The following is a 14,140-nucleotide window of genomic DNA, read 5'->3' on the forward strand; positions in this document are numbered from 1 at the left end:
ATTGAAGCAAATCTCAGATGTCATATCCTTCCCTCCTTAAGTAATCCAGTACATATTTTAAGAGATAGGGAATCTTTAAAAAATATAACCATGATATTATTTTCACACCTAAAAGAAAGTAAAATTCTTTAATATCACCAAATATCTAATCTACCCAAATCTAAGGAAGTCAAATGTCAAGGAAAAACTTTACTTATAACACTCAAAAATGAGCGAGCTATTCCCCTTCAAGAAAAAGGAAACAGCATTCTCTTCTAGCAGAGAGCTGGAGGTCAGGGGCTGTAGGGGGGAATCCAAGAATGGTATATACGATTTGTGACATATGCATATGAAACATTTTTTTCTTTGGTTGATAGCATTCATCAGAATGTCAAACAGCTTGAGACTGAAAACATTTAAAGAACTTCTGCCCTTGGTTATGATGGTGTGATTGTGCCAAGCACTTCACTGTGCCTGTAAGAATTAGTCAAGCAGGGAAACAAATCCATCTAAAATAACTTCGAGATCAAACTGAACTCAACTCAGCATTTACTGAGCATACAGTAGATGCAAGACAATGGGTTACATTCTTGATAAACAAAGGTAAGTGAGTTCTAGTGAATTTATAGTCTAGAAGGAGAGGGGATCCAACAGATGAATGTAGCCACAATAGGATGTCATGGAAAAGGTGCCTGCTGTAGGTATATTCATGGGGATCCAAATGAAAAAGCAATGATGTTACTTGGAGGAGAGGGGAGGGGCACCAGGGATCATAAGATAAAGCGAGGTGTAGAAGATGTCAAGAACTGTACCATCAACTCCTGTCTGAAGATCTTCCTTGTGCCCCTAGCTGAGAGACATGAATACATGTGTTCGGTACCCGCCTCACTGGGTAGGGTGGGAGAGGTGATTATGAAAATGGGGAGAAGAGGTTACATGTAAGTAGTATTTAGAAATTGAACAATTCTTTAGATCTGGAGAGGAGAGGCTCTGTGAAGAGGGAAGTCATTCCAGGAAGAGAAAAGCAGGAACAAATGAGTGGAAATTACTGGCATGTTAGGGAACCAGCAGTGTGGTGACCTTCCAGCAGAGTGTGTGGGTGGGGCTGGCTGACTGGAAATGCCTGGTGGGACCAGAAGTTGGAGTCTTCCAGGCCAGAACTGAGCCTCTATTCTGTGCCCAGAGAAAAGCCATCAACACGTCTTAACTGAACTAGTTCTGTCTTTACAGGGTATGTCTCACTCTTAGGCGGATGGGTGCCCAAAGTTAATTGCACTGGGGGTGCCTTGAATTAGCTGGATGGGGAGAGGTGAGAGAGAAGCAGGCTATTCAGGAATCAATTGCAATAAGCCAGGAGAGGTCCTAAGTGACAGTTGGAGAAAAGAGATGAGGGGACATTTCAGAAATTTTAGAAACCATTATTTTTTAAAAGTGAAAACAGAAACAGAAGCAAGACCAACGCATCATAAAAATTCTATTCCATAGTGTGGAACAGTGTTAGTATGGTCCCATTTCTGGAAAGAAAAAAAAAAAAGCTACAAACACAAACTATCACAGGAAGTATATGAAATAGATACCACTGGTTGTAGGGCATGGAAAAAGGATTGGGGAGAGGTAGGAGAGAGATTTTTGTCTCTTTGGCAGGCTGAACCACAGGATTATCTATTGGCTAGTTAAAAGAATATATAATTTCTTCCTTACTGTCAACCACATATAGGCAGAAAATTGGAAAAAGCGAAAAGGTTTTAGAGACAAGATAGAGGTTCCATTCTAGCTCTGACTCTTCCTAACTGTGGGGCGTGTGGACAAACGAATTTTAGTTTCTGTCCTCTTATTTGCAGAAATAGAGATAATACTGGCTAATTCCTGGGTCACTGTAACAATAATTAAAAGAATCCTACACAAAGCATCTGGTACAATACCTGGCATAGACTAAATACTCAATAAGTAGTAGCTATTTTATCAACAAATTTCCTTGATATGAGTATGTTCTTAGTATAATAAAAGTTCCTCGATCTAGTTTAAGGTGTGCTCATTAGCTAATCTCATTCCTACATTAAAAATTTACATTGTACAAAACGACTAATGTAATCCATCTGATGAGCACTATCCATTACATATCTGTCTCTAGAAATTTAAACTTAACATTATTTATCTGCATTTCTACGTAGAGGTTAGTTTTCGTCTTTAAACGCTATTGACTCTATATTTACTGAAGTCATGTATGCACAGAGGACTACTAAATACAAACTAGACGCCACAAGGCACCAAGAAAGAATAGTAAGTTGCTACCCTCAAAGAACTGACAACCTCAGTGAGGCAAACAGGTGTGACCTTCAAGTAACCATGTCCCAGATCTGGCAGAAGAGATGGAAATACTGGCAATGAAGCACCCAATTCTGGCCATGCATTTGCTGTAAGATGTCAAGTCACATGTTAGGAGAAGTTCACTCTGCAAACATTTTTTTTAGGTGGGTTTCTTCTGTATGATTCTATGGTTAAAATCAATTGAGACTGTGGCAGTAACAGCATCCTAAGTGTTGCAAAATAGTGGTCACTCTCAAGCATCTTACTACACATTGTTTGAACAGTCACATCATTATTAAAGTATCATCAAACAAAAGTTTCTTTGTTATATATTGAGATGAATAATTGCAAACCATTTTCACGTGAGATGTTCTGGCTCCGATTTGCCCCAGCCTGTAAAATGAAGAAGCCTTTGAAAAGAAAATAGCTGGGGTTTAAGAAATATTTTTGTTAAAGGCAGGAAATAATGATAAACATCTTCCGGGATTTCGGAAGTGTTGGTGAATGCTTCAAAAAAAATAAATAAAATAAAATAAAGGCGTAAGGCCAGAGGAAAATGCATTTCACTTCATATACAGCACTGTGGGGAGAAAGAATGGTGGGATGTATAACAAAAGCCATTCAGATAATTATTCAAATATTTCTCTTCGAAGCAGATGGGTCTTGAGAGAAACATCAACACGAGGCTGTAGAGAAACAACGGCCTAACATACACTCTCATTTCTAAGGCTTTTATTGATGCTGTAAGTGTCATGGATGTGCGCCTTGGAAGGATGACGGACTTCATACGAGCGAGCAGGTCTTGCTTCTGAGCCACCAGACGGTCCACACTTGTATTTACCCGCTGGCTACCCTATGCTCGAAGCTCCAGGCTACACAGGACAGTGGAAGGCTGGATTAAGAGGCTAATCTGAAGCTATACCTAGGCAGCAACGCCTCTTCCTTTCCCCTCCCTAATTCCATGAATCTCAAGATCAGAGTTACAAAGAGGCTGACTGGGAACTCTAGCAGAGCGGAGAGGCCCGTCCCCCTCCTCCCGCTCGGCCCTCTCTCCCCAACGAAGCGTTAGTGCCGGTGCAGACTGCTCCCAAACATCCCTCGCAGGCACCGCGGGGCGAACCAGACCCGGTTTTCTCCTGCAGCTCCCGCCGAGGCCAGGGGAGATGACAAGCGGCGTGCGTGTGCACGGTGGTGGTGAGGGGCAGGCTCGCCCACAGAGAACCACCTCCTCCCTCCCCAGCCCACCCCTGGCTCCCAGCCTCAGCCCCGGCCTCCGGAATCCGCATCTGGCGGCGCCACGCACCAGACGATGCGCACCCGCCACTTGCACCGCGTGGCGGGCCTCCACCCATTCGCGGTCCGAGGGTCTCCCCGGGCGGCGGGTCTTTACTCCGAGGCACGAATACACGGGAAGCGAGGTTAATGGGGGTGAGGGGATGCTTCCCCCGCACCGAGCAGCAGGAAGCCGCCCCAGCAGGCACATGCTTCCTCCCCGGCCCGAGGGGAAGCCCCCGGGGGGGCGACGACCGCGGTTCCCGCAGCCTCTCCGGCTCCTCCTGCTCCACCCGGGGTGCTGCTCACCTGTCCAAGAAGGTAGCGGCGACGCGCGAGGCTGGGAGCTGCGGCGATTCCGGCAGCGGCAGCGGCAGCAGCAGCACTGGCGGCGGCAGACAATGGAGGAGTGAAGGACGGACACATTGACATCGACACACAGAGCCCGGCGCAGCCCCGCCTCCCGCCCCGCCCCGTCCCGCCTCCCAGCCCGCCCCTGGCTGGGGCCGCACCACTTCTCAGGTAATGGAGGGAGGGTAGCGAGAGCCAGACACCTCTAAACGGCCCATGCAGCCACTTCCGGACACAGAACTTACAGATGGATAATCAAAATATCGCGTGTTCCTAAAGATAGGAAGCAGACCGGTTGGAGGGTGGGAAACGTGTGAGAAGAATGTAACTCCCCCTTCTGGTTTTTGCCACTTGGTTTTGTCTCCCCAGGCTCCTCCAATGGGAGTCTTTGGCTGCCGCCTCCGGCAGCTCCTCCCACTGGCTGGGCCAATAACGCGCGCGGGAGGGCGGTGCCTGCGCTGGGCCTGCGGAACCGCCCCCCCCCTCCCCCCGCCCCGCGGCTCGCCGGAGCTCGCCGGCTGCTCGCCCGCCCGCGGGAGAGGGGAGAGGATTCGAACGCTCCCCGGTGTCCCGGTCTCGCGCTGCCCCTCTGCGGCTGGCGTCCCTCACACAGACACCGCGTTTCACTTGCAGAGAAACCAAACAGCCTCCAAGCTGGCGGGAGCCATGGTTCACATAAAGAAAGGCGAGCTGACCCAGGAGGAAAAGGCGCTGCTGGAAGTCATCGGAAAAGGTACGGGTGCTGGGCTGCGACGGAGGCGCTGCCTGCCCGGGGCCGCAGGCGTGGCGGAGCCCGGGCCCGCTGACCCCGGGCTGCGGTTCTGTGAGGACCGGGAGACAGCGTTCCTCCCTTGGAAGTGTGGCGGGTTGTGGGCGCGGAGAGGCGGGGCGGGACCAGCCCCGCTGGGACGGTGGCGGAGGTGGCGGAGGTTGGTCCCCTCCCTCGGCTTTGGGAAAGGTGCACAGGTCGTCCAGGCCCCAGCCCGGAGGACAACGGGCCGCCCCGGGGAGGGGGCTCCGGGGTGCTCATTCTCCCAACTCGCCGAAAGCGGTGGTGACCGCGGTCCCTCGTGGCGACCGCGGCCCGGTAAGTCGCAGGGTCTCCGGCTGGAGCCCGGAGGGCCGTTTCGACTTCCGGAGGCCGCAAGGTCTGGATTCCCGGGCCGCCCCCGCCCCCGCCGGCGGGTGGAGGGCGCTCCTGAGGGGAAGGGTTCTGGATCCGGGCACCAAACTAGTTTTGCAAGTGGCCCCCTTGGAGGCGTCGGCGCGCAGGGCCGCCCCGGCTCCCTTCTGGAAGCCCCCGCCGCTGCGGGAGCCCCTAGGGAAGCGGGGCGGGGCGGGGCGGGGCCTCCCCACCTCGGAGCGCACTCGGCGCGGCCGCGGCCTTCCAGGCGCCCTGCCTTCCCTTCCCTTCCCTCTCGCGACCTGTGTCCCGCTTCCGCCGCCCGGCGCCGCGGGGAGGGAGACGCGGGCCCCGGAACGAGCGAGAAGCCCTGCCTTCCTCCCTCGTTCCCCAGGGGATGTCCCGGAGGAGTGCCCTGCTAAGTCCCGTTACCGGGCAGGTGACATCGGCGTGACTGCGTGGCTTCTGCGCGGCCGCCGCGCGGGGATGGGGGTGCGTGAGGCTGCGGGCGCAGTGCCTGTGGTTCTCAGCTCAAGGAGGAGCCAGCCGCCCGTGTCCCCTGGCAGGGAGACCCGGCATTGAAGCATGAAGGCTTCCCAGGTTCCGTTCTTCTGTCTTTCTAAGGGGCCAGGTTCAAATCTGGTTCCCCAGAGAGCAGTAGGGCAGATTATTCTTCCTACTGACAAAAAAACGCTTTAAGAGAGAGAGAGAGAGAGAGAGAGAGAGAGAGAGAGAGAGAGAGAGAGAGAGAGAATGGGATTTGAACTTAACAGGTGCTGGTGAGATGAGCCCACCCCATTCAGTCCCATGTTTAAGTCGGTCACCGCTGTATTTACAGGAAGGGCTCTTTGCCTGGGATTGTGGGACGTGGAGCTGGTGTTTGTGGTTGGGGTTCTGCACGGTTCTCACTGACCTATTTGGCACGGCGGCCTTTCTGTTCCGCCTGCCCCTGGGCACTGTCCCCGCCTTTGGGCTCTGGGACTCAGTTCAGCCAACATGTGAGTGCCAGCTGTGTGCCAGGCCCAGTGCTGGGCAGGAAGGAGATCAAGGATCCACTCACCATCCACCAGGGATGCGAATTTCGTTTTCAAACAACCCAGAGCTATCCCTTCTCTTAGAAGTCTAAACAACTGAGCAGTTTTATAAAGTGGGTCTCCGAAAGGGGCGGGTGGTGGTGGTGGTGGGGATCCTCGGATATATTCTTAGGTGTCCCAGTTTTTATTTTATTTTAAAGATTAAATAAAAGAGAATAAATGGGACTGTAATGGGGTGAGCACTGTGCTATTTGCGCACGCGCCTCCAGTTGCACCCGCGCACGAACCCCGTGTTTCACTGGTTCCATTGGCCCCAGCGGCTGAGAAAAGAACGGAGATGGACTTAGTATGTGATGCATTCTTCATGGGGACGATAAGAAAATAACAACGATTGAATGTTAGTATGAGTCAGGCATAATTATTAACACTTTACACATATTAATGCTTTCAGTCATCATGAGCTAGGAATTATTTCAAAACTACAAAATTGTAAGAGGCAGCATGGGAAGGTGGTTAACTATGAATCTTATCTCAATCCTTGGCTGGTCATGTGGCCTCCGGCAAGTTACTGATTTTGAGCTTCAGGTTCTCCAACCTGTGAAAAATGGTACTCAAAGATGAAATGAGTTAGTATATGTAAAGCAGTTAAAATACTATTTGTGTTGGGAGTTATTATGGTAATATGATAATCTGCACTTTCTAGACAAGGAAACCAGGAACTGAGAAATTAGATAGCTTGCCCCATGTCACATAGGTAATAAGTGGCCAAACAGAAATATCATATGGCCCTTAGTCCTAGAAATATGTTGGACTTGAAAACAAACTAAATAGAAAATGAAACCAGCACCATAGCAAACCATGCTACATTCATTTTGAGAGACAATTTAATTTAAGCAAAATATTATAATCTGTCAAGGTAATTTTAAATGATACTGATTTTATAGTTTTAAGTGCATTTAATTTATAAAATTAATTTTTTGGTTTACAGTTGAATAAAGGTCATAAGTAAAACTTATATTTGTACACATTAAAAACATTTTTAAAGGAGGTAGGTGTTTTTAATTTTTTCCCCCTTCACTACGTTTCTCAACTTTGAGAAGCACTAGATTAGTCAGTACTAGCACTTGGAAGTAACAATACATTTTTAGCCAAGTGTGACCTATCATCTTGGTCATTGTGAAATAAACTCCGAAAATTTTTGAGTGTCTTCCTTCTGTCAATCACTGCCTGCAGAAGTTAAGCAGACTGTATGTGGGACTTACAGTTGGAGAATACCATGCAGTGCCTCTGGACACTTTTAGAACAACTTCTTCTGAGTGAATTCACATGCGAGGTGTTCTGCAGACTGTAAAATGCCTGGAAGTTCCAGTGAAATGAGAAGCTGTTTCCTACGCACCCATTTAAATCATAGTTAGTGACAGCATCCATTTTGCAACATTTAAGAAGAGAAAATTAAAATCACCGAAGAGCCCTGAACTGGCTTATAACTTGTAGATTGACCCATTCTTCTAACTTCTGATAGTCTTTTCCTTAAGCACCGAGGAAGCGCTGTTTTTTCATTACTTGTGTAAAAGTAGCTATGAAACAAGTTTGGATAATAAGGTTTATTATACCAATTTTATTGAGGTATGATGATAAATGCTGCACATTTAAAGTGTACACATTTTAAAATCAGTTTTTGACTTAAGTATACATCCAGGAAACCATCATTACAGTCCAGATAATGAACAGTTCTATCACCCCACAAGGTTCTTTAAGCCTTTTTATAACCTCGCTTCCTCTACCACTGTCTCCACACTAACACTGATAGGTTTCTGTCTCTACTGATTAAACTTTTCTATTCTAGAATTTTATATACGTGGAACCATACAGTAAATTATTCCCTTTTTTTTTCATGACTTCTTTCACTTAACATCATGATTTTGAGGTTCATCTATGCTGTACCAATAGTCTCTTTCTTATTTTCTTCTTTTATTTTCATTGTATGGATATACCGCTATTTGCTTATCAGTTCACTTTGGTGGACATTTCAGTTCCCAGCTTTGGACTATTAAAGGAAGATCCTGCTCTAAGTTCCTGTGTAGTGAATAATATTATTTCTAGTATCTTTATGGTTTAGAAAGATTCAGGTCTTTTAATAATTATAGTATAGAGTTCAAAGAAAACATTAACAAATATATAGTTACCATTAACTCAATGACTGAACAGGTTATGAAACCTCTGTGGGCTTTATTGTCTTCAATTACAAAACAACAGCTCTTTAGATATTTTGATTTTAGGCAATGATTCATAATTCCAGTTTAAGGCCATTTTGTTATAAAGTCTAAAAATAGATACTAGTATGAGAACTTTTAGAAAAGGCACACTTAAATAAATTTACTATTTCAAAAATATGTTATAATTAGAAGTCTCTACTTTTTAAATACATTTATAGCTATATATCTATAATTAAATCTAAATGCATGTATTTTTAAAATTTAGACACTTTAAATATTTTATACATGATTTTACTTATATAAACACATTATAGCAACTAGCAAGACAAATAGTATTTTAAATACTTAACTTGAATCGTAGATTCCTTAAAACATCCCTTTTGGGGATTCCACTAAATGACTGAAAACCATACATACCCAAATCTCATGGTTATCTGATGGATTGCTGGCAACAGAAATGTCCAAAGTTTGTCTTTGTTTCTCCCTTTTTTTTTTTTTACTACATATGCTTACCTTCAGTAAGAGATAAATTTTTCCAATCTAGCTATTAGAAATGTCGCAATGAATTAGATTGTGCTGCTCTGCATATAAAATAGCAAGAGCATCTAGATCAAGCATGTCAAACTCAAAGGCTAACATGGGCCAAATAAATGAGGCATGCGACCTGTGGGCGGCGATTTTGACAGGCTTGATCTAGATGTTATGCACTGAGAATGTATCTGGGCCAGGCATTAGGACAAGACCTTAATCCTCCTCTGAACCCTTTGGGATGCTACTATCTACTTCACAGATGAAGAAACTGAGGGCTTCACAAGACTTGTTCAATTTCACAGTAGTCCTGTGATGTGGTAGAAAAGAGGGCAATAACAGCGAAAACATCTCTATTAGCTCCATCTCTTCTCTGCTAAAATACTGGTCTATCTAGATAAGTTGATCAGTCTCGCCCTAATGAGGCAGGTTGGGTTGTGTTTTCTTCTTTGGTTGAGCAACTTGGAAAATTTCTCAAAAGGAAAACAAATCATTAAATATTACTTTCATCAATTATAAGTCTGTTAATTTTTGTCTCCATTGAAGATAATTGTTGGCTCATTTCATATCTCCCTTTTAGTAATGTATCTCCCCATCTTAAAAGTTTGTTAAATCAGATTTAATATATTTCTTTCCCAGAGTAAAGCAATTAATCTTTTAAACTTAATTGCAAAATACTGTTTGAGAATCTACTGTGGAATGAAAAAAGTAAAAATCATTCTGCCTGAGCCCTGTGTTTCACATTTCTGTGCTATTCTAGACTATCACTAGTTTCCTACTAATGCCATTAAATTAGGAACACCAAATTAGAAATCATCACGTTTTTCCTCTTTGAATATTTTGCACATCTATTTTCCAAGATATGTTTTTATTCTCTATACTAGAGGCTGGATGCATGAAATTCGTGCATGGGGCTCGGCCCTTGCCGCTGCCTCTTCCTCAGCCCCCACCCACTGCCTCGGCCCCTGCCACCTCGTCTTTGTCCGGAAGGCCATCCGGTCTAATTAGCATATTACGCTTTCATTATTATAGAAAAGCCAAAACCATTTCAGAAAAAAAATTCTCATCCTGGTCCCTGCATTTCAAAAGGCTCACTGGTATGCAGTGGTGTGTGTGTGCATGCCTCACCTTTTATTGATTTATTTTTAATTGCTCCCTAAACAGGACAGATTTAACTTAGATTGTTGGCCATTGGGCTAAACAGTTTATGAAACCATTGGTCTGTTCTTTAATGTGAGCCAAATGTTTACAACTGTAATCTTTATCCTCCCCTAAAACGAGGCAGGCCTTGACATGCTCACAGTCCCAATAGTATTCTTCATTTACTGCAGAATCATCTCCTGATCAGATGGAAAATAACCTGTTATTCCTTGGAGGCCAGTAGGATTCAGCTGGAGCATCTTCCTCAAGTAACATTGGGGTGTGGGAGTTTTTGTTGTTTTAATTCCACTCTATAGATATTTGTGAGAAAGTCTCTGATAGGAAGTCACATGGATGGGTAAGGTTCCATGTGCTTATATGCTGGAAGGTTTCTCCTCTCAGTTTGTAGCACTGCAGATGGGGTATGGCGTCAGACAATGTACTATTGACAAAATAGCTACTGTCACAATCCAGGGACTTGGGGATGATTCACTTGACATTTCGCCAGCAGATCTGTTTCTCTTGTCAGCCCAGGAGACAGTTCTCCATCTATTCCAAGTTGGTGAACAGCAACCAGATGACTTGCCGTAGAAACAGGCCAGGGAGAGAGAAGCATGCTTGTCTTTATTCTGCAGTCCATCTTTAACTGGAAGACTAGCATAATTTAGCACATTCTTGAACTGTAATTCTAAAGTTAAAGAGAAAAAATAACTCCTAGTGGGTGCTGTTCCTATTTTATGTCCTTTTGGAAGAGAGGCTTATCTCATCCTTTCTCCCTGAGAACATTCAGTTTCATTGTTCTCTTCCCAGTCAAACCAGAATTGTTTTGGCAGAATATGTGGCTGACTCTCATTTATGATGATGATAATAGCAACATTCTCTCCTGCAGCTACTTGCTTCTATCAGTATGCCTCACAGAAGACTGGAAAAACCTGACAGTTGTGGCCCAATTACAGCTGCTTTTCAAATGTATAGAGGACTGACCTTCAAGATTACATCAGAGGACTTTCAGTATGAGGGCACTTTTATATAGTACCAGGCTTTAAAGATATGTTTACCTAAGCCTTTCCAAACCAAGAGTTCTATTAAAAGCATGCCATCAGTTCGCAGGGCCTATGGTGACAAAGTACATAAATAGTGGTTATATGTTGAACTCCAATTATTACATTGACTGGTATTTAAGTGATGGGTTGGACTAGATGCCCTTTAAGATTTGTTTCAGTATGAAGAATCTTATGCTTTGTGGTTATTGTATTACTGCCAAAAAGAAAATATGGCCGATTTAATGTACTCTAAGATCAGTGGAAATAAAAACAAGATGGGGCTATTTTAGTTTCTATAAATCTTTTATTCTGGATAATTACTTTGTGGAATAAATAGTATGTGATAGATACTTTATTTCCTAACAACCTAACCTGACTAATCTTAGTTTTACAGATAAGCCTTTATTTCCTCGATGTTAGATTTTTTTCTATTCTAGTGATAAATAACCTTTCGTTTGTTTGTTTATTTATTTATTTATTTTATAGGTACTGTTCAAGAAGCTGGAACATTATTAGCCAGTAAGAATGTTCATGTCAACTGTTTGGATGAGGTAAAATTTTTTAAAAGTTGAATAAAGTGTTTTACTACCTGTGAGAATGGACAATATATAAAATCTAATAAGAGTTGTTTTTCTAGAATTTATTCTCAGGTTATGCTTATATCTAAACCAAATGTAAGCAGACAATCCACAGAAGACAAAGAAGCATGTAAAAACATGTTTATTTGTATTAGTAATCAAATAAGTGCAAATTAAACCAAAATTATATAATTTCTAGTGAAATGTGGGAAACAGTGGACTTTTATATGCTAATGAATCCCATATAATACAAGCTTAATATGCAAATCGACTGAATGGTGGAACGACTGGTCGGTGGGGGGCAGGACCGGCGAGTGAGCGGCACCAGGCCAGCCAAGGTGGGTGCCAGCGGGCAGAGGGAGGGGACGGCGATCAGGGGGCAGCAGTGGAGGGGCGATTGGGGGGGGGGCACTGCCCGCTCACTGGCTGGCACTGTCCCCCCATCACCCCGCCAGTCACCTCCCGCAGAGGGAAGCCACCAGCGGTGGCAGGGTGATTGGGGGTGGGGCCGGCCGCTCGCTTGCCTGCGCCGTCCCCAATCACCCGCGGGTTGCCTCCCTTGGAGGGAGGCCAGACTGCAGCTTAGGGGAGCGGGCCTAAGCCGTCAGTCGGACATCCCCCAAGGGCTCCTGGTCTGCGAGAGGGTGCAGGCCGGGCTGAAAGACCCCCCTGAGTGCACAAATTTTCATGCACTGGGCCTCTAGTTAGATATAAATTGGCATCACATTCTGGAGAAAATTGTAGAATTTGTGTAATTTTTAAATGTACGTACCTTTGAATCAGCAACTCTATTTCTAGGGAAAGGTAACTAAACCTACACTGAGCTTTCTAGAACACTTGCTGTCCAAAACAACTCTGAGATGATGGTAAGGTCTATTCTGAGCTGTCCAATCTCTGCCATTATCTGTGTGTGGTTATTCTGTTACACAGCACAGTTCTAGTGCGAGAAAGTTAACTCAGCAGTTTCTCATGCAGAAGGGAAGGGGTTTTGCTAACCCTTTACCCACACATGTCTAGCAAACTTAATATCAGACAAAATAAAGTTTAAAGCAAAAAAATACTTAATAGGTCAAAAATCTTTCTTATATATTAAATTAATAATCCACCAAGAACGTATCAGTCTTCAGCCTTCACTTATGAACTTTAAAGCTTTGATGTTCATAAAAAAATAAAATTGAAAGGAGAAATTTATAAGACCACAATAGCACCTTTCAGAAACCAACAGATTAAGTAGAAAAAAGGTAATTCAGAGACAGAAAATGTGGATAACCTAAATGTATGCTATGTATAAGATAGAAAAAAATAGTAATTTTCTTTTTACATGGAACATTGCTAATTAGTCTGTGTATTATACTATTTTTAAAGGAAATTTTAGCTAATTTCGGACAAATTCACCAAATGCAATAGAATACATTGAAAATGAACAAAAATATGATCCAGATAATAAAACATATAACCTGAAATTAAAAAAAAAATTTCGAAGTAATTCTGTGTAATAGAAGAAATAGATGTAAAAATTGCCTACTATTTAGAACTGAAAACACTACATCCATCAAAAATTTGATATGGGAAAAAATACATTGTGTTATGACACAAACAGGTTCAGAGACTGCATAGCAAATGGCATGACTGGAATAGCTCACTGCCTCTTTGGAAAGATGTTCTCTCATTGGTTGACTCTGAAAAACAATCATTGCTAAGACGACAGCTGGTAAACAAGTAACACCAAAGAGAAAAGCAAATGAAAGAACAAAACATTTTTGTTTTTTTAATGAGAAGAAGTGGAGTATCTGGAAGCAGGGAGACAAACAGATGAATGGGCTGATGTGGTTAACAGAGATGACAGTTTAAAACACAAGCATACATAAAAAAATGAGGTCAGTTTGTAATATAAGATTCAAAAGCTTTGCACATCTCCTTTGCTCGTAAGCATATTATCACATTGTGTTGAAAGCTAATTTTTAATTTTTTTTTTTAAATTATAGGGCAGTTCTGTAGTCTTGGGGTCATTCACTCAGCCTGAGAACCTGTCATTGTAGGTTGGATTGCTGAGTAACTGAATGTCCATCTGTACTGTGTCCTTTCTTTCTCCCCAGGCTATACACCAGCTTCTTATTTAGAGGTTATATCATCCTTTAGGGGTTACCATCCTAATGCTCTGAATACATTTTTGCCTCCTTCAAAAGGTAATGAGTACATAGTCCATTCCCACTCCCTTAAAGCTGCCTCTGTACATTGAGATTCTGATTACCCACACCCACCCAAACCAGTCCCAACATTTAAATACCACATCCTTATAGACACACCCAACTAGGGGACTCTTAAAGTTAGAATCTTATCATTTTTCCATTACTACTGTCAAGAAACTTAGACTACTCCCATTAAGTTGCCTCTTGTACAGCCACCTGAAAGGTCCCACCTTCCCTATAATTCTCACATCAACTGCCCTCTGAGAATATTGATGGCTGTATTCAAAATAATAATCTGCAATCACCAGGAACAATTCAAATTATGTTAGCATTCTAAGATTTACAAAAGTAAGAGATTATATGTTTTAGAGAGGTTTTCA

General features: G+C 43.7%; 2 protein-coding genes across 4 annotated transcripts in view; one reads left to right on the forward strand and one right to left on the reverse strand.

The window, feature by feature from the left end:
• Positions 1-3,997, reverse strand: part of BZW2 (basic leucine zipper and W2 domains 2) — a 49,694-nt gene extending 45,697 nt beyond the window's left edge. For both annotated transcript variants that reach the window (XM_079785894.1, XM_079785893.1), the window contains exon 1: positions 3,868-3,997. The gene's annotated coding sequence lies outside the window, so the exon portion shown is untranslated. The remainder of the gene's footprint in view (positions 1-3,867) is intronic.
• Positions 3,998-4,407: 410 nt separating this feature from the next.
• The window catches only part of ANKMY2 (ankyrin repeat and MYND domain containing 2), a 33,023-nt gene continuing 23,290 nt past the window's right edge, over positions 4,408-14,140 (forward strand). For both annotated transcript variants that reach the window (XM_079786171.1, XM_079786172.1), the window contains exons 1-2: positions 4,408-4,642; positions 11,480-11,544. In XM_079786171.1, coding sequence (XP_079642297.1) covers positions 4,576-4,642; positions 11,480-11,544 — 132 coding nt within the window. In that variant the 5' untranslated portion in view covers positions 4,408-4,575. The remainder of the gene's footprint in view (positions 4,643-11,479; positions 11,545-14,140) is intronic.

The sequence above is a fragment of the Cnephaeus nilssonii genome, assembly GCF_951640355.1.
Source record: "Cnephaeus nilssonii genome assembly, chromosome: 12".
In the NCBI taxonomy this organism is placed as follows: domain Eukaryota; kingdom Metazoa; phylum Chordata; class Mammalia; order Chiroptera; family Vespertilionidae; genus Cnephaeus; species Cnephaeus nilssonii.